Source organism: Acanthamoeba castellanii (assembly GCF_000313135.1).
Source record: "Acanthamoeba castellanii str. Neff unplaced genomic scaffold scf7180000083763, whole genome shotgun sequence".
In the NCBI taxonomy this organism is placed as follows: Eukaryota; Discosea; order Longamoebia; family Acanthamoebidae; genus Acanthamoeba; species Acanthamoeba castellanii.
Genome location: NW_004457311.1, coordinates 1 through 17,654, shown reverse-complemented (window position 1 = coordinate 17,654; position 17,654 = coordinate 1). Strand labels below are relative to the sequence as shown.

Here is a 17,654-nt window from a genome sequence, read left to right as displayed (position 1 = left end):
CCTCGTGCTGTTGGGCGGGAACAGATAGCGAGGGCGAATCACCTGCAGCTCGTCGTTGTGGAGCACGCCCGAGCCCCTGACATTCACAAAAGAGTTAAGTCGCGCGTGTGTGCTGTGTGCGGTATTGGTAGAAGTAGGTGCGGGAATGTACCAGGCGTGGTAGATCTTCGCTTGGGGCGCCTTGGCGCTGACGCCGTCGAGCACGGTGACGAAGTTATCGAGCACACCGAATCCGGAATAGTCCCGAGCTGGGTCATGTCAGCACTCGGCCCGATCAGCGCAATCGAGCCCAGCTTGGCCTGGACGAAGACCGGTCAACGGCCGTCAGTCAACGTCAGTCATGCCACGCACGCGAGAGGCCCTGGACGCTCATACGTACGCTGGCGAGAGGCAACACATTGTTGTCGTTCTTGAGCAGAACGATGGCCTTGCGCGCGGCCTCGAGTGCGAGGTCCTGGTGCTCCTGGGAATTGACCACCAGCGACACGAGCGACGGGTCTGCGGACAGAGAGAACCGATGGAACGCGTCCTACCGTAGATGTAGTCACGAGTAGAGCAAGCTTATCAAGAGCAACACACACACACACACACACAGAGAGAGAGAGAGACCTGTGAAGGGGTTATCGAAGAGGCCGAGCATCATCTTCACGCGCAAGAGATCGGCCACGCGGTCGTCGAGGATGGACTCGCTCAGCCTGCCAGCCTCGACGGCTTCGGCGATGAACAAGTCCCAGATAATGTGCGGGAAATCGTAGAACTGTGGGCACACGCAACGATGTCAGTGCCTGGACAGCACATACGACACACCATACACACATCATACGAACCACACAGTACTTACTTGCATGTTGCCGCCGGCGGTGAGGAACTGAATGATGGCGTCGAGCGGCGAGGCGGCCGTGTGATGGTTCGTCCAGAGCTTGGCTCACCGCACCCTCATCGGAGAGCACGAAGCCGTCGAATCCCCATTGCTGCGCAGCCCCACAATAAACATCGGCAAATCATCGGACGTATGTGTGCGGTGAGTGAGTGTGCAGTGGCTGTAAACAAAACGTACGTTTCTCAAGTGCTCATAGAGCAGGTCCTCGTTGTTGGCGTTGGGAATGCCGTCGATTTCGTTGTAGGCGGCCATCACGCTCCGGGCGCCCGCCTCCGTGACTGCGGCCTTGAAGGTGGGCAGGAAGATGGTCTCCAGGTCGCGACGTCCCATATGGGCCGGCGCCGTATTGAGCCCGCTCTCGGGCCACGAGTGCCCGCCATAGTGTTTCGGCTCCGCTGCAGCGCGCAACGTCAACGTTGACCGCCATCAGCGGCATCGACATCGACAAGAAGCAAAGCCGTACAAATGACACTGTGGTTGGTGGCGAGCGATGTGTGCGGGTCGGTGCCGCCCTGCATTAGAGCTCCTCGATCCTGAACAGCCGGCCGTCAATATCCGACGCCGAGGACGGGGGAGAGGCACATGCCGATGCCGCAGGCTCGGGCCTCGGCACCGATGGCCTTACCCACGCGGTGTACCATGTCCGTGTCCCAACTGGCTCCCAACGCCACCGCCTGCGGGAACACTGTGTCGTGCCGTGTGCGGTAGTGTGCGTGTGCGGGAGCTAATGAGCGCCGATTGGCGCGAGCACGTGCGCGATGCGGATCGCACCTGTGTGGCCAGCCTGCTGGAGACCGTGGAGGCACTCCTCGATGAAGAGAACAGGGATGCCGAGCCGGGAGTTCTGCTTGACCCACTGCTGGATGTAGTTGGTCTCATTGGCCGAGTGCGGGTAGAAGTCGTGCACCGCTCCGCCCACACCGCCCTTCCAGGTGCCTGCGAGGGTGTCTGGGTCAACACGGCCATCGCGCACCACGTCCCCCCCGGGGTAGAGGTCGAGCTGTCGCGTCTGTGATGCGGCGCCAGCCGAAAAAAGGTGAGATCGATTTACAAGGAACTGAAGGACTTGCACTGGAGGATAACCTTTTCCAAGAGGGTCATGTTGGCAATGAGTGCCCTGATAAGCGCTTCATCTACCTGCGCCACATGCGTCAAAATCCCGTTGCATCGATTGATAGATTCCTTTCCAAACACAGAATTCAAGAGTTGCCACACTACCTTGGCTGCAGCCAGCGACGTGCACGCCAGCAACAGCGCTACGCAGCCCACAATCCATGGCACTGCACTCCACCTGCCCCTGTACATCGTTTTCGCTGGTTGCAGAGCTGCCGCATCTTCAACTTTCGGTAACATGCGCGTGTACATTCCGATTTGCGGCCATCTCCAAGATTACACGGCGTCCACGGATTGATCGATACAGGCGCTACATGGCACACAGCTGCGGCTGTTTACTCGTCCATCTCGCCCTCCTCCTTCTCGGCGTGGTGGTCGGTGGGGACGAGCTCCCCCTCTTCCGACCCCTCGCGTCTGCCTCGCTTCTTCTCCTCGCCCCTCGACTTCTTGTGCTTCCTCTCCTTGTCCTTGTCCGAATGCTGCACCGCACACACCGCACGAGCGAGGTTGTCAACAAACCCGCAAGCACGGCTGATGTCACGACGAGAAGGCGAGCGCGCACGTACCTTTCTCCTCTTCTTGTGTTTGTCGTCGTCTCGGTCCTTGGACGAGTGTCGCCTCCGCTTGCGGTCCTTGTCCTTCCTGTCCTTGTGGCGCCTCTTCCGGTCCCTGTCCTCCTCCGACTCGCTCTCGATCATGCCCTCCTCCTCGCTCGACGACTCGTACTACACGCACACACGCACGTGCAATGGGAGATGCCGCACGCACGCACGCACACGATTGGAGAGGGAACACACATAGCAGATGGTGAGATGTTGAGGAAATGATAAGGGAGAGTCGGGCGATACGTACGTCGGCCGGACGATTCTTGAGATGGTCGACGTAGCTTTCGAACAGAGCCTTGCGCTCCTCCTCGGCGGGAATGGCCTTGTAGGAGGCCTCCTCGGCGAGCAGCTCGCGCACCTGGCAGGACAGACCATCAGCGCCCGCCAATAACACTGGCCCAATTCGGCTCGATGCAGGGTAGGGAGGTGCGTGGTGTACCGCATCATCGTAGACGGAGGCGGCCGTGATTTTGTCCTTGTGGGACTTGAGCATGAGGGTGAAGTTCTTCTCACGCTTCCGCTTCTCTCGCTTCTCCCGCCTGTCCACTTGATCCCGCATCTGCGCCAACCACGACCACCACGACCACCACCACCACGCCCAGAACGAGGGGTGAGTGAGCCTGATCCATACATGACCACTACAACAGACTAACTGCTCGAAATGCGAACCTCGGCAAAGATCTTGGAGGCCGATGGCTGGTCGAGGTTGGGGTAAGACGGATGCGTGGAAATGGCGGCGAGGAACTGGTCTTCGGCCATCCACGAGGTGATCGTGATATTACCCTCCTGCGTGACGGCCGCGCCGAGAATTTAGTTTATCCACACACACACACACACACACACACACACACACACACACACACACACACACACACACACACACACGAGCGCCAGCGAACAAGAACATACCTTCGTAATACGGTCAATGATCCGCTTCGTCTCCTCATATCTCTCCTGCAGGTCCTCCACAAAATCGCCGTACAGCTCGGATGGCGTGGAGCTGCGGTGATGGAGCGAGCAGGCGCCCGGGCGGGTGAGAGGACGAACCCCGAGAGTCGAGCGATCACGGAAATTGGGGTGATTAAAAAAGGGTAAGGTAAGGTACCCGGGCTGGCCGATCAGGTCTTCATATCGGGGGTCCTCCTTGATGGTCCGCTTGAAGCGCTTCCACTTGGAGTTGCGGTCGAGCTTGCCTGCATCGTACGCCTCCCGAAGGAGCGCGCGGAAAGTGTCCCTGTTCTTACGGTACTGCCTGCAAGCCGCCGCGCCGCATACCACACGCGCACGACACACAGAACAGGAAGGCCAGGGCACATCAGAGCTGTGTAAGAGCACCTAGGTGGGCGAGCGGAGGGGAAGGCAAAGGCGAAGGCGAACCTTCTCTGTGTCTCCCTTGACTTGCGTTTCTCCTCGGCCTCGACCCGCTCCAGATCGCGTATACGGTGTTCGAACAACGCCAGGCGATCCAGCTTGTCCAGGGCGCTGTACCTCGGGTCGTCCTTGACATCGTCCCTGAACTAGAGACGATACGGAGAGAAAGGCTTAGCCCCGCGCTCTGGCCAACTGTTCGAGAACAGGATCCAGGCTGCGGCGTACCTTCCGCCACTGGGTGGTGACACTGAGCACGTATTCGTCGAGGAGCTGGTGGAAGGCCTTCAGGTTGGATTCGCGGTTGTTCCGCTCCTCCTCCTGCACGCCAGAGGGAAGAGGGAAGAAAACAAAGTGCAAGTGTCAAGAGCTCGCCTCTCGAGGCTATCAACGCAACGCAAATCGTGGTCTCTTATTTCTCATCTACCCGGCGTACCCTTTGCTTTGTCTCGAGTTCCCAGATGTAGTCATCGAACAGGTCCTCCCTGTCCTTCTCCCGATCCACGGCTTTCCAGCGTGGGTCCCTGCGAGAGAGTGCGAGAACGTGTAAGGGTCAGTTAACATGGCACGCCGGTACGTAGCGACACCGGTCGCCGTGCGCGCAACCGACCTGTCGAACATGGTCATGGCCTTGCGATAGGTGGAGCTGGCGTCGATCTCGCCCTGGCGCAGCATGGCAAAGAAATCGTTCCTCAGGGCATCCTCCTTGGCCTTGCGCTCCTCCTGCAAGCGATAGTACGTGAGCACCTTACGCTATCACCACCACAGCATCAAAAGTTCACCGAAGGTAGTACCCTATCTCTGGTCTTGACGTCTTCGATGTATTCGCGGAACGCGGCCTTTCGCTCTGTGATGGAGCTGAGAACCTTGTAACGCTCGTCCTTGATGATGGTCCGCATGGTAGTGTCCCAAGTCGCCGTGGGCGTTATGTGCTGCACGATAGTTGTTGTGGTACGATTAGATCGGGTCGGGTACATTCGCAGGTACAAGTGGTGTACCCCGGAGCAGAAAGAGTGTGTAATGTGAGAAGTGGACGTTGTGTTCGTTGTGTGTCGTGCGCCGTGTACGTACGTAGTCGCGTAGGAGGGATTTGAAGACATCCGCGGGGGTGAGGATAACAGGCACCGCTGCAACAACAGGGGTGACCACGGGTGCGGCGACCGGGGCAGCTTGATGGCGAACAGGAGAAGTGGGCATGGACGCTGCGCAAACAAACGAACCATGCATTAAGCAAGGAACAGAGCAAATTCGGTGTTAAGATTGTGTGTGGCCTCGTACGTTGATAGAGAGCCGACGCGGCGACGGGGGCGGCAGACTTTTGTGGGGAGACAACGGCAGGAGTGGCCGCGGTAGCGGGTGCAGGCTTGGCCGCGTCGGCTGGCTTCTCTTCGCCGGCCTTCTTCGCCCTAATGACCGGTAAACCGGGGTGATGGCGCGTTAGGTACTCCATTTCAAGTCAGCCCATCAGCGCGGAGCAAGGAATGCGTGCGTACTGTTCTTCTTTGGCCGCTTCCATCGCCTCTTGCATGGCTGCGGTGCACAACAGCGGGCAGTAAGAAAGATGTCAGCACCACGCCCAGTAGAGGGAAAGCAGCGTGGTCGCTGTGGTGGCAACGAAGTAAGGAGGAGCGGCAGACGTGCCTTTGAACTCGGGAGGCATTTCCCACGAAGATGTCTGCGTGACGGTGTTGTAGTAGTATTTGCGTCCATTGTCGGACGTGTGCTCAGTCCAGGGGCAGGACGCTTGCACTTGCTGTGGGTACGTGCATGCATGCATGGATCACGGTAAGCGCGAGTAGCGTGAGAGTGCAATAATCCGGGGGCGGGGGCTCTGCAAAACCTCAAGGTGGCACCCTGAAAGGGAAGCGTACCTCTACTTGGCTCTTGAGTTCAGCCGGCTTCTCCCAGGTGGAGACGCCCGTCTTGGCATTGTAGAAATATTTCTTTCCCTCGGGGGTGGTGTGCTCACTCCAATCGCTAGCCGAGCTTTCCGCCATCTTTGCTTACTTCGATCGCAGCCGCTCAGTAAATCCTCAAACCCTGCAAGCTGACGATTTCACAAGGGTAATCTCAATCTTGCGATCTCTGCCTGCCCAAGAAAGGTTGAAAAAGGAGAGAAAAAGGATATTCGGACCGACACCTTAACAAAAGCATGATTGGAATGCCGGGAGTTGGCCAATAGTCCCGGTGGAAAAAATGGAGAACTACTCCAGTGGCCGAAGCGGCCTATAAAAAGAAGCAGGCGGCCTATTCTTCTTTCATCAATCCACCGCTCTCCACAACCCTTTCGAGGTACACACCCCACACCCAGGCACAGACACACCACATCACACTTCGAGTGGCGCAGGGAGGATAAAAATTTATATTAGATGACGAGACAGAACAACCTTGTTGATAGTTTGGCAGCTGAGCACACTCCAATCACCTCCTCCTTTCTTCACCCCTTCCACTGCTCCATCTAATCACGTTTCTTAATCTCAGGGTTTAATCTCCCGGATGTAATTCGCGGCTGTGGGGTGTCGTCTGGACTGCAAGGTAGAGTGACCTTCCACCCTTCTTCAATATTTGGGGTTATAGTGATGACACATTCTTTTCCCGGATGATCGACGATGATCACAAACCGACTTGTATCAAGCCAATTTCCTGAATTTCCCCTACTGCTATCTTTCTTACGTTTGCCGATGCGAGAGACAATCTTCTCACCTTTCCCCTGCTCCAGATCTTGCGCTTCTCCCCGTTGCTGCCGCAAACCAAGCAAGGTACGTACTCATTCACTCCCTCCTTGTGTCAACTGCCTAAAGAAGAATAATAAAAAAAAGATTTCACACACTCTCGTCCCCTTGAGATCATCTGAGTTCAATGGTAGTAAGGAGTGAAAGCTGCTAGCTTCGTGACGTCGCGACCGGCGTCACAGGCAGATAGCAATAATTCATGTTGTTATCGGACTGCGTTGGGAAGCCACCCTTCTTCTGTAGGTGGCCGCTCAGCGCCGTTCCGCTCCGTAGCCGCAAGCTTGATTGTGTGAGTAGGGCACACCGGTCATGATCGTGGCGCTGGCTCTCGCGCTACAAGCAGAGGACCCCGCGATAGGGAACAGCCGCTCGCGGGAGTGACTCCGGGGCAGCCCTCCGTCAGAAGACAGCGAGGATTACCCACCATCGAGCCTACAGCGCCACACGAAGGTCCTATGGCACTGCAAAAGGGAACGGCGCACAAACCCGAACAGGGCCATTTTGTCGCGGGAAGGCAAGGCCCGGCCATGGGCGCCGGCCAACGGTCTCTAGTCTGCAACCGCAGGACGGCGAGAGTCACGCGAAGTGGCCAACGTGGGATCTCGGGGCAAGGGAAGACCCACAAAAAGACATCGTCACACGCGGCTGCGACGGTGTCCATCGAGGATCTTAGACACAAGGCCTTTCCTGTCAACACTCTCATCCACTGGGCATCTTCTGGTCACCGCGGTCCTTGAACACTGAGTTTAATACCAGTAGGGAGTGTGCACTCCCCACCCCACCTCGCACACTACTTCCATCCCGGCACTCGGACTCGCGTCGGTAGCGTCATCTGCCGGCAGGTAGAGACAAATCATGTGGTTATCGGACTGCGTTGGGAAGCCAATCTCCTTCTTGCTGTAGGTGGCCGCTGCTACCGCCGTTCCGCTCAGCAGCCGCAAGCAACGCTTGATGGTGTCAGAGGGGCACGCCGGGTCGAAGATTGTTGACAACCTCCAGCTCCCCAGCAGCGCCTCCACCGCGGCGGCTGGGCTGCGCGCGCTCCCCACGCTTACCGCGTGCGCGAGCAGGTACCTCAGCAGCGGAGGGCACTCGATGATCGGGAACAGCGACGACGCCTCAGAGTTGGTTGTCGATGTCGATGCCGTCGAGAGAGAAGAAGAGTAGGTGAGCGAGCAGGTGGCCCACACGTCTTCGGTTGGTCCCTCGTAGCTGTGAGAGTAGCTCCACTTCATCGGGGCGAGGGCCTCGTCGTTCATTGCGCGTCGCTGTAGCAGCGGCAGCTGGCTGCCCGCGACGTAGGCGTACCACTCCCTGCTGGTCCGGGCCATCGCCACGAGCGAGCCGAGGGGCAGGAGGTCGGCCGGGGTGAAGGGCGGCGGCAGCATCCGCAGGAGGTCGAGCAGCGACATACCACTCCCACTCCCCGATGCTGTCGGCGGTGGAGGCGCAGACCAGGCCAGCAGCCGGGCCTGTCGCTGGGCGCGGCGTTGGCGGAAGGCCTGGTCGATGATGTCGAACGAGCGGCATCGGGTGACGACGTCATGGAAATCGCGGTCCAGGTCCAGCGACGGAACCGTCTGCAGGTGGCGATAGAGGGAGTAGAGGAAGTCGGCATTGTCTGACTTCTGTTGCAGGTCAACCACCCTCTTGTACAGGCGCTTGGCCGTCTCTGGCGAGTTGCGCTCCGTGGCCATCACGTGAGCACCGCGCAGCAGCATCTCCCATAGAGCTGGTGGCGAGCTGCCCTCCTGAGAGGGGTGAGGCCGTAAACATCTTGCGAGAGGTGAAGGTGAGAAACGAGGTGAGTACGGGGTGAATGTAGGCGTAGTAGAGGCCAGAGCACGTGGTCTGCCTCTCTTGGGTGAGGGTGAAGGGGTTGATAATCGACACACGTTCATGCCCCAAGCGCTGCTTGAGCGCCGCCACCCCATCGCGGGGCTGTGCGCAAGGAAGGCGTGAACACACGACAAAAGGTGGTGAGCATGCGGGCGTAGGCATACATACCTGGGCGAATTTGGGAGGCCCCTTAGGCAGCCACACCCGCTCGCAGGTTGGCGAGTGGGAGTGGAGCATCTCGTAGATGAACTCAACCTCCTCTTCCATCTTTGTTTACGAATGTTGTTTTGCGCTGCACGGCGGTTGGTGTTGACGGCGCCTGAACGTAAAGCCATTCCTCGAAAGAAGAACTCAAACTGAAGTGAACCTCCAAAGCGTGAGAGCTCCAGCTACAGCTGTAGCTGCCAGTTCAACGACTTGCTCGTTCGGCCGTGGGTCTTGTGTGGTTGGTGCATCCCTCCGCAACGGCAAAGGCCGACGAGGTCCAACCCCTTTTCCGTTCCCTAACTTCCGCCAACTTAGCCTGCGCCGCAAACCACTGAAGGACAACAGCAGAGTCACAAGTAGTGACTATCCAAAGTGATGATGACGATGCCAAACCGTCGCTTCACCCTGACCGTGGCGTTGATCCTGCTCGCAGCTGCGGCTTGCCTATGTTCCGTTACGACCGACGACGGAGCCTCGGCTTCCCACACCCCTGCCCGGAAGCGCGTCATGCCGTGGATGTGCCTCGAACGCTGCGGTGACAACTCCACCTCCATCACCGCCCAACTTCATGTTCGCCCCCCTCCTCCCTCTTTCGCTCTTTCTCTTCTTTCGTTATTACCCCCCCCCCTGACGTCAGCATTACGGTCGACGCGTCAGGCCCTGGCCCAGCACCGGGAGCTGATCAGCGGAGTGTCGTTCGAGCTGTTCAACTTGGGCGCCGAGGGCACGCTCGTGGCCAACAACCTCACCCAAGTCCTGCCCTTCCTCCAGACGGCGGGCTTCAAGACCTATCCCAGTACGTGTTGTGTGCGGTGCGTGCGGTTGTGCGTGTGCGGTGGTGCGTGTGCGTGTGCGTGTACGTGTCGCATCTGTAGAAGCTGACCGTGTGGCCACGTGTAATCGTGAACGCAGTGATCTCGTCGTACCCTTATCCTCCCCAGTTCCTGGATTGGATGCGCTACGTCTTTGACAACCCCAAGCCTTTCATCACCACCTGCGTTCAGACGTGCGCGTCACCTCTTCTTCTTCCGCACGCGCGTGTCGGTGTGTGTCGTGGTGTGTGTCGCGTGGGATACGCACTCCACTCTCGCGTTGGTAACTGATCGCTGGTGGGCGTGCAGCGCGGTGAAGGAAGGGTTCTCGGGCTACAACGTGGACTGGGAGCCGGCCTCGGGCGTGCCCACCGCCGACGACGCCAAGCGCTATGCCCACTTCCTCACTGAGTTCGCTGAGGTACGACGTTTCGTTGCATTTGCGCGTTGGGCGCCCATGCCCAAGCTCACCCCGAATGCGTGTGGTCGTGTACGTGTACGTGTGCGGTCTGTTCTTGGTTTTCAGGCGTTGCACGCGGCGGGCAAGGAGCTGACGGTGGACTTTGCCGGATGGAGCACGATTTGGGACTACGAGAGCCTCAACGCGTCCAAGGCCGATCGTCTCCTGTGCATGGTGCCGGACCCATGACCCTCCCACAGCGAGGCCTCCGCAACGACTAACCAACCAACCATGCGCAGGGCACGTACACGCCCAACTTCGACAGTTTCCTGCGGCAGTTCCAAAAGGCCGTGGCTTCGATCAGCCTCGACAAGCTGGGCATTGGCCTCGAGACCGTCAACGAGTCCGAGAACAACAGGCCTCTCACCGACCAGGAGTGGGAGGAAAGGTGAGTGATAACTCGCACCCCCTCCCCCGCCGCTTCTTTTGAAACAACTCACACGTGGCCTTCCTCGTCGTTTTAGGTTCGACATGATCATCGCCAAGGGGATTCAGGAAATTGACATCTGGAAGACCCCCATCCCTGACAACATGTGGAAGTTCATCGCCAAGTTTGTCTACTCGGACACCTTTGCCTCCAGTGCCTGATTATGACAGCCCCTGTTTCCCTCTATTACGTTTAAGATAAACCGCGGTTTCAACCTCCACTGTCTCTCTCTTGTTTACGGTGCGGTAGAGGGGGGGGGGCGAAAGAGAGTCGGGCATTGCCTTTTTGGAGCTCAACGGACTTTTTTTAAGGAGCGTTTATGAGTGTCCCCCAATGGCGAAGGTGTTGATGGTGGGCTAGTAGCCATCGTCCTCGCTGTAGGCGTCTTCGCTCACATCGCTGTCACTGTCGTCGGCGCTATCGCTGTCGTCGCTCTCCGAGTCACTCATGTCGAAGAAGTCCACCTCCTCGATGACCTCTTCGATGACCTCCTCCTCGACGACTTCCTCTTCCACCACAATCGCTTCCTCCTCCACGATCGTGGCCTTCAGTTCAGTCTCCAGCGCCTTGACGTGCTCTCGGAACACCTCGGCGGGGACGTACGTGGTTTGTGCCGATGTCACCTCGTTTCGTCGTTGTCGCTCCTCGTGCGGCTTCGTTGCGGCCAAGACCGGCGGCGACCGCTGCCTTTTAGCTCCGACAGCCAGCGCCCCTTCGCTTTCGCTCTTCCGAGGGCAGGCCGACAACGTCGGTCGCTTTCGTTCTTCGCGTTCGCGTTCGCGTTCTCGTTGGACGATCCAATCGCCCTCCTCCGGGTTGTGCGCGATAGTGACGTGCTCGTCCTTGACGTGGCTGATGATGAAGCTCCGCTTCCCTCGCTCCGTCCGCCGGTCTTCCCCGTCCTCTTCTTCCTCATCATCGCCGCTCGCACCGCCGTCCGTCTCCTCCTCGATCAGCTCCTCCACCACCGCCACCACCTCTTCTTCATCGTTTTCGTTCTTCTTTGGCTTCTCTCTTTCTTCCTCCTCTTCGTCGGACTCGACCAGTACCAGCTTGCCCCTGTGCCTCGCCCGGGCCTCGATCTGCGCCCGCTCATACTCCTCCTGTTGCAGCTGCTTCCGCACGCGCATCCACATCTTGCCGCTCGCGTTGTCGCCGTACCACTGGCCCTTGTAGAAGACCAGCATGCCCCGGATCTCGGAGGGCTCGGGCGGTGTCTTCTTGCGGTGGCTCAGCTTGCGCTCGGCGATCGTTCGATTGCCGCTCTCGAGCAGCAGACGCCTGATTCCGGGGTACTGCCGCGCCTTGAGGAGCTTGGCCTCCATCATGATCTCAGGAATGGCCTTGCTCCAGGCCACCCAATTGAACGGCAGCTTCTTGCCCATCGAACCTAAACCGCACCATCGGAGTTAAAATGTGTTGGGTGTTTTGTGCGTGTGTCGCGTGCGGTTGCGTGCGCGTGCGGTGGTGTGTTGCGCACCTTTCTTGCCCATGAGTTGCTTGACTTTCTCGGGATCGGGCATCGAGAGGAGCTTGGCGACGACCGGGTTGCTCTTCATCTGCTCGACCGACTCGAATTTGATCGGCAGGCTTCGGGCGTGCACGAATTTCTGATGATGACGACGATTGGTTGGTGGTTGATTGATGGCCTCCACCGCCACCACCACCTCCTCCGCCTTCTTCATGTCCGGAGACGATGACGACGAAGAAGGAGAGGAGAGTGTACCATGACGTGATAGTAGTGCTCCAGGGTCGGGTAGACGATGCCGCCGATGGTCACGGGGAAGGGGCTCATGTTCGAGAGGAACTGCCAGGCCGGCTCGATGTACTTGGCCCGCGCCAGGGAGCTCCATCGGTAGTAGATCGGCGCAGTCCCCGACGCGTCGGCCTTCACCGGCTCTCCGAGTCGTTGCTCTGCGCGTCATTGGCACGGTGAGCGTGAGGGAGGGAGGGGGAGGAAGAGCGAAAGCGAAGGGTGTGTGCGAGCAGTACCAGCTTGCTTGACGGCGTTCATGCAGGCCTGGATGGCCTCCTCCAGACGCTGGGGGTAGCCCTGCGCAGAGAAGTTGGTCTTGCGCCTCTTGGTGGGCGACTCGCCGTTGTTGGCGCCCGGCTCGCCCTCGCCGTCTTCTTCTTCGCCGTCGCCTCCGGAAGATGAGCCGCCGCCGTCGTTTTCGTTGTCTTGTCGCGGCCTTCGCTCTTTCCTGGCGGGGGCCAATACGGCTCCGCTGTCGTTCTTTGGCGTGGCGAGCGCGTCGGCGGCCTGCTTGCGCTTCCGCTCGACGGCGCCCTCTTCGATGCCGGCCACCACCATCTTTAGCTCCGGCGTCGTCGGCGGCTGGCGCCTGATGGGCGACCGCAACTGCTGTCCTCCCTCGAACTCATCTCCGCTGTTGTTGCTGCTGCCATGCAGACTATTGCTACTGCTATTCCCCCTGCTGGCCGTGGATGGATGGGCCGTCGTGCCCAGGCCAGGCGAGGCCGGAGCCCCCGGGGCAGTCGCAGCATCCTTCTTGCGTCGCTGCTGGAGCTTGGATCGAATCTTTTGAAACTCCAACGACTTCCTCTTCATCTTTTGGTTTTTTGAGATCTTCGCGATTCTAATCTGATTAGTGCAGCAAGATCGGAGATGAAACACACTGTCAGATGCTGAAGAGAAGAAGTATTGCCTGGATCCAAAGCTAAAGCCAAATGGGGTGTGATGGCCGGCAAAGTGTCAGGAGAGTGTCACAGATGCAAAAAACATACCCAAGTCGTAGGAAGCCACCAGGAGTTCAGGTATGACGGACCGCAGGCCTCAAGACTCACGGGGATGATGACGCAGTACAGTAGTACTGCGGCAAGCTGCGTCGTGTGCAAGGAACCTGCTACCAACTCCTCGGGGTACAGCTCACACAGCACACACGGTTGCGTGTTGCAAGGTCCGTATTTTATTTATTTTCCTTTTCTTATTTTTTTTATCTGGCCCGAATTCGTTCTTTTTTCTAATTATTTCGGTAAAACCTTTGTGCGAATTCGTAAAATGATGAAAAATAATGGAACAAAAGGGTTTGTAAATGATTCTGCTTATCTTGGCTTTTTATTATCTCAAACACCAAAATAAATAAATAAATTGAACAAAATGGCACGCGCATTGCGCAGGCATCTCTTACACCCACACGTCCCTCTGGTAGCGCTTGGAGGCCTCGAGCTTGTGCATGTACTGCTGGGCCTCGTCGCTGCACCCGGACTTGTCGCGGATGATGGTCAGCAGCGCGTTGTGCACGTCGCCCGCCATGTGCTTGGCGTCACCGCACACGTAGACATGGGCACCGCCCTCGAGCATGCTCCAGATCGCGTCCTTGTCCTCGGCGATCCTGTGCTGCACGTAGACCTTCCTCTCCTGGTCCCGCGAGAAGGCCGTCCTCAGCTTGATCTTGCCCTCACCGTCCAGTTTTTCCTGCGGCGCAAAAAAAAGTCAAAAAAAAAAAAAAAAGAGCGTGTGCGGCGATGTGTGCGGTGGTGGTGCGTGCGATGAGTTGCGTACGAGCTCCTCGCGGTAGAGGAAGTCGGTGGCTCGGTGCCTGCAGCCGAAGTAGAGCAGGTTGGTGCCGGCGGCCTTGGACGCCACGCGCTCGTGGATGAAGGCGCGGAAGGGCGCAATGCCGGTGCCGGGTCCGATCATGATGATGTCCGTGGCGCCGTCTCCGGGCAGTCTTCGTCGCAGACACATCGTCCGAAGAGTGAGGTTAAAAAAACGATCACGAACACAAGAGGGGGGGAGGCATGTATGCATGTATTGACGTGTATGTACCTGAACTCGGGGTTCTTGTTGATGAAGACCGGGCACCTCTGGTTGACGTCGAATCGATCGCAGAGGAAGGTGGTGGTCACGCCGGTGCGCTTCTTGCCCAACGTCTCGTACCTCACCACCGACGCAGTGACAGACACGATGCTCTTATCTGGATGATTTTAATATGAATGAATGAATATCAGCAAATAAATCCAAAAAAGAGAATAACCAAACATAATTCCAAAAATTGGGTGGGGGCGGAAGAACGGCTGCGCACCGATGACGGGAGAGGAGGAGATGGAGTAGTAGCGGGGCTGGAGGATCTTCATGTTGGTCAGCACGTCGGTGACGGACACCTTCTTGTGCTGGATCGCCGAGGGGAACTCCTCGAGGACGTCGGCCACCTCGCGCAGCTCGATGTACTCCTTGAGCCTCCTGTTCTTGCTGATCGAGGCGCCGCCGTCGCGCAGGAGCTCCTCGAGCTGGCCCCGCTCCGTGGCATCGCCGGTGCGCTCCTTGATCAGGTTGATCAGCGACGGCTGAATTGTCTTGAGATCGTAGAAGCGCAACAGAGCCTGCGTAGTGCAACACGTTTCGCAACGTCACATGACACACATGACACACACGACACACACGACACACGACACGTAAGTCACTTGTCGTGTGCGCGCGGGATGGGAGGGCGATGAGTACCTCCTTGAGGGACATCTCCTTCTCGGGCTTGGGCTCGTAGGCCATCTTGGGCACGGGCACGAGGGAATCGCCGCCGGGCTGGCCGAGGGCGGCCAGCAGGGCGGCCACCTCGGGCGGGTTGTTCAGGGGGTAGATGCCCAGCGCGTCGCCGGCGGTATACGAGAGCTCGCTCTCGGCCTCCAGCTTGAACTCGGCATGGATCACCTTCCTCTCCTCGTCATCTTCCTGAAACGCCCGAGCAGAAGCCAAGGTGAGCTCATGTCGTGTGCTGACGTGACAAGCTCGCTGACGGCGGCAATGTGACAACGTACCGGGGGGACGTCGGTGATGTCATACTTGGTGACCATCTCGGCCGCGAAGGGCCTGAGTCGGCCGTGCTTCTCCTGCTTGGCGCTACCACTATTGCCCACAATAGACAGCACGCCGGGGTCAAAATGACAAACACAACACACCACCACCAACAGGTGTGCCGTGTGGTGTGTGTGTGTGTGTGTGCGGCGCGTACCTCCTGGAAACGATGTAGTCGGCCCTAACATCGAGGTCAAGCTCGTGCAGCTTGGCCTTGACGGCAGCGAACCAGGCGTCGATCACGGGCCAGTCCTCCTGGTCCACCTCGGCCTTGTCGACAACGCGCTTGGCACCGAGCGCTGGTCGTGCAGCGACACGAAAAACCATCAACGTGAGTGAGAACTTATGCGAATCAATCAACCAAACGGTGGCCTGCACCACGCGGCGGCCTTACCTTCGAGCGTGGCGTCGATGGTCCTTCCGGTCTTGCAGTAGTGGGTGTAGTTGGAGTCGCCCAGCGCCAGCACAGAGTAGCGGAGGTGCGACAGGTCGTACGACGACCTGTCCTTGGCGACGAGGTCCTCGAGCCAGTCCCTGGCATCGGTCGGGGGCACGCCGTCACCGGTCGTCGAGCTGACGATCAGCACGGCCTGTGGAATGGTGGGAATGAGCTACTTGACTGGAAGGAGCGAAGAGGGAACAGAACAGTGATAAAGACGTACCTGCTCCTTCATGAGGTCGAACACTTCCCTGTCGCGGGCGTTGACGACACGCGGCTGGCAAGCGGGCGGAGCGTAAAGGTGGTCGAAGAGCTTCTTGCCCACCTGATGAGGTCACAAGTGCACACTGGCGTTAGCGGCGGTGCGCCATCAGTATTATTTGTCAAAATGATATTCCAAAAAATGTGGCGTTGCATGCGAACACGTATTTGGAATTCCAAAATAGCAATACTCGCGGCTGAGGGTAAGAAAGATGAAGATGAGCCACGGCCGTACCTCCTCCGAGAAGCCGTACTCGGTGGCGTAGAGGACCAGCACCTGCTTGCCCTCTTCCGTGTATACCTCGCTGTACTTAGCCTCCTCTGCCTCTGTAGATTGAAACCTCAGTTTGTTAATTGATAAAATGAAGATTTTCGGATTAGATGAGAGTGCACAGGCGTAGAGGGACCTTGGGCGTTCTTCCGGTCGTCATCTGAGGCGTCGCTGCTGTTCTCGCCGAGGAAAAGGTCGAGACTGCCGCCGTTCACCTCAGCGCCCGGACGCAGCACGAGAGCGATAAGCACCACCACAACCACGGCAACAATGATGTAAATGATCATCTTGTTGTATTCGGTTGGGCGGAATAGAGAACGTGGTGATGCAACCCGCCGGCGGTGTCTCTCCCTTGTGTGCGACGGAAGAAAAGACGGCAAAGCAAAGCCAACCCGGCACACTCCGCTGGTCCAGCTTTTCTCTTTGCATTTCTTCTTCCTTGGCCGCTTTCATTCTTTCGATTCCTGCCCCGAGTGCGTCAATCTTGATCCATGCTTTGCATCCATCTCATTTTCACTGTCCTAACCGCGGCCACAGTGTTACCTCAGTGCCAACCCGTGGAAACACCAAGGTACGTTCTGTTCTTTGATTTGAAGGAACAAAAATAAACGCCGAGCTTGCAGCGGGCAGTAAAATTGCCTGGAGTGGGGTTTGAACCCACGCGGTGCGCGAACACCAGCAGATCTTAAGTCTGCCGCCTTAGACCAACTCGGCCATCCAGGCTTTCGCAGCTTTGACTCTGAAATTGTTGGTGCCTTGGTGACGCTCGAAATTGTTTGTTGCGAGTGAGTATGACCACAAGAGGAGCGGATGGCTGTGGTGTTTGCAGCCCACCAGCGTGTTTGGTTGGTCAATGATAAATGTTGCTTTTATTGGCCAATGAGTTGTTGGCTCATGACTTGGCGAGCTCATCGTGGAGAAGGACATACTCGCGTGAGCTCTGGCCAAACTTGAGGACGTCCTTGGGCTTGAGTTCGTAAAAACGAGAGGCATCGATCCGCTTGCCGTTGAGGAACGTTCCATTCGCGCTCACAAGATCAATGATGTACGGCCTGGCCGCGGATACCAACAGAGAGGCAGGTGGTAAGCGAAAAGCGAAAAGAATATGCGCTGGAGAGCGAGGGCACTTACTTGTTGACCATCCTGCCAGGCCCGATGCCGAGTTCGTCTTTGATGTTAATCTCGCGGTGGACCAGCGCAGCATGCTGCTTCGAACAGGAGATGTGATCTGTCGGAATGGCAGCGACCTGTTGGTTGTCCCACCAACAATCAGTGATGTTAACTTTCAGCAAAAGAACGAAAGTGTGCTCTTGGCGAGGGAGAAGAATGTGAGCTCGAATCAAGTACGTACCGCTCTATCCCGGCCAAATAGATACGTCGCCATGTGATGCACCGGAATCACGTCTGCACCATGAAGCACCACACGA

General features: G+C 57.9%; 8 protein-coding genes across 8 annotated transcripts; 1 reads left to right on the top strand and 7 right to left on the bottom strand.

Moving 5' to 3' along the window:
• Positions 1 to 42: 42 nt before the first annotated feature.
• On the bottom strand, positions 43 to 1,398 carry ACA1_309690 (betaglucosidase-related glycosidase, putative; the record flags this gene model as incomplete). Its single annotated transcript, XM_004334544.1, is given in 9 exon segments — positions 43 to 76; positions 152 to 248; positions 266 to 299; positions 380 to 498; positions 610 to 757; positions 842 to 924; positions 935 to 971; positions 1,058 to 1,275; positions 1,353 to 1,398. Coding segments are annotated over 9 exon segments (816 nt in total), but the record flags the coding sequence as incomplete, so codon positions are not given.
• Positions 1,399 to 1,428: 30 nt separating this feature from the next.
• Positions 1,429 to 2,185, bottom strand: ACA1_309680 (glycoside hydrolase family 3 protein; the record flags this gene model as incomplete). Its single annotated transcript, XM_004334543.1, has 4 exons — positions 1,429 to 1,565; positions 1,652 to 1,889; positions 1,964 to 2,017; positions 2,099 to 2,185. The coding sequence occupies 4 exons, from the start codon at positions 2,183 to 2,185 to the stop codon at positions 1,429 to 1,431; spliced, it is 516 nt and encodes a 171-aa protein (XP_004334591.1).
• A 143-nt stretch (positions 2,186 to 2,328) lies between these two features.
• On the bottom strand, positions 2,329 to 5,676 carry ACA1_309660 (uncharacterized protein; the record flags this gene model as incomplete). Its single annotated transcript, XM_004334542.1, has 16 exons — positions 2,329 to 2,472; positions 2,560 to 2,718; positions 2,846 to 2,956; positions 3,038 to 3,157; positions 3,268 to 3,384; positions 3,508 to 3,598; positions 3,704 to 3,850; positions 3,976 to 4,115; positions 4,195 to 4,287; positions 4,403 to 4,490; positions 4,577 to 4,689; positions 4,761 to 4,898; positions 4,965 to 5,168; positions 5,245 to 5,372; positions 5,460 to 5,496; positions 5,608 to 5,676. 16 exons carry the CDS (start codon positions 5,674 to 5,676, stop codon positions 2,329 to 2,331), a joined length of 1,899 nt encoding a protein of 632 aa, XP_004334590.1.
• A 1,768-nt stretch (positions 5,677 to 7,444) lies between these two features.
• ACA1_309650 (uncharacterized protein) lies at positions 7,445 to 8,804 on the bottom strand (the record flags this gene model as incomplete). Its single annotated transcript, XM_004334541.1, has 4 exons — positions 7,445 to 7,730; positions 7,773 to 8,449; positions 8,511 to 8,639; positions 8,706 to 8,804. 4 exons carry the CDS (start codon positions 8,802 to 8,804, stop codon positions 7,445 to 7,447), a joined length of 1,191 nt encoding a protein of 396 aa, XP_004334589.1.
• Positions 8,805 to 9,122: 318 nt separating this feature from the next.
• ACA1_309640 (uncharacterized protein) lies at positions 9,123 to 10,604 on the top strand (the record flags this gene model as incomplete). Its single annotated transcript, XM_004334540.1, has 7 exons — positions 9,123 to 9,314; positions 9,402 to 9,540; positions 9,657 to 9,750; positions 9,866 to 9,977; positions 10,083 to 10,190; positions 10,256 to 10,404; positions 10,481 to 10,604. The coding sequence occupies 7 exons, from the start codon at positions 9,123 to 9,125 to the stop codon at positions 10,602 to 10,604; spliced, it is 918 nt and encodes a 305-aa protein (XP_004334588.1).
• A 195-nt stretch (positions 10,605 to 10,799) lies between these two features.
• On the bottom strand, positions 10,800 to 13,015 carry ACA1_309630 (uncharacterized protein; the record flags this gene model as incomplete). The annotated part of the gene is made up of 4 exons (XM_004334539.1): positions 10,800 to 11,833; positions 11,924 to 12,053; positions 12,170 to 12,357; positions 12,436 to 13,015. The coding sequence occupies 4 exons, from the start codon at positions 13,013 to 13,015 to the stop codon at positions 10,800 to 10,802; spliced, it is 1,932 nt and encodes a 643-aa protein (XP_004334587.1).
• A 576-nt stretch (positions 13,016 to 13,591) lies between these two features.
• On the bottom strand, positions 13,592 to 16,514 carry ACA1_309620 (sulfite reductase (NADPH), putative; the record flags this gene model as incomplete). Its single annotated transcript, XM_004334538.1, has 11 exons — positions 13,592 to 13,882; positions 13,970 to 14,138; positions 14,237 to 14,384; positions 14,493 to 14,697; positions 14,909 to 15,133; positions 15,220 to 15,307; positions 15,414 to 15,555; positions 15,651 to 15,846; positions 15,919 to 16,020; positions 16,192 to 16,283; positions 16,364 to 16,514. The coding sequence occupies 11 exons, from the start codon at positions 16,512 to 16,514 to the stop codon at positions 13,592 to 13,594; spliced, it is 1,809 nt and encodes a 602-aa protein (XP_004334586.1).
• Positions 16,515 to 17,119: 605 nt separating this feature from the next.
• Positions 17,120 to 17,629, bottom strand: ACA1_309610 (Smad nuclearinteracting protein 1, putative; the record flags this gene model as incomplete). The annotated part of the gene is made up of 3 exons (XM_004334537.1): positions 17,120 to 17,279; positions 17,359 to 17,474; positions 17,579 to 17,629. Coding segments are annotated over 3 exons (327 nt in total), but the record flags the coding sequence as incomplete, so codon positions are not given.
• Between the last annotated feature and the right edge of the window lie 25 nt (positions 17,630 to 17,654).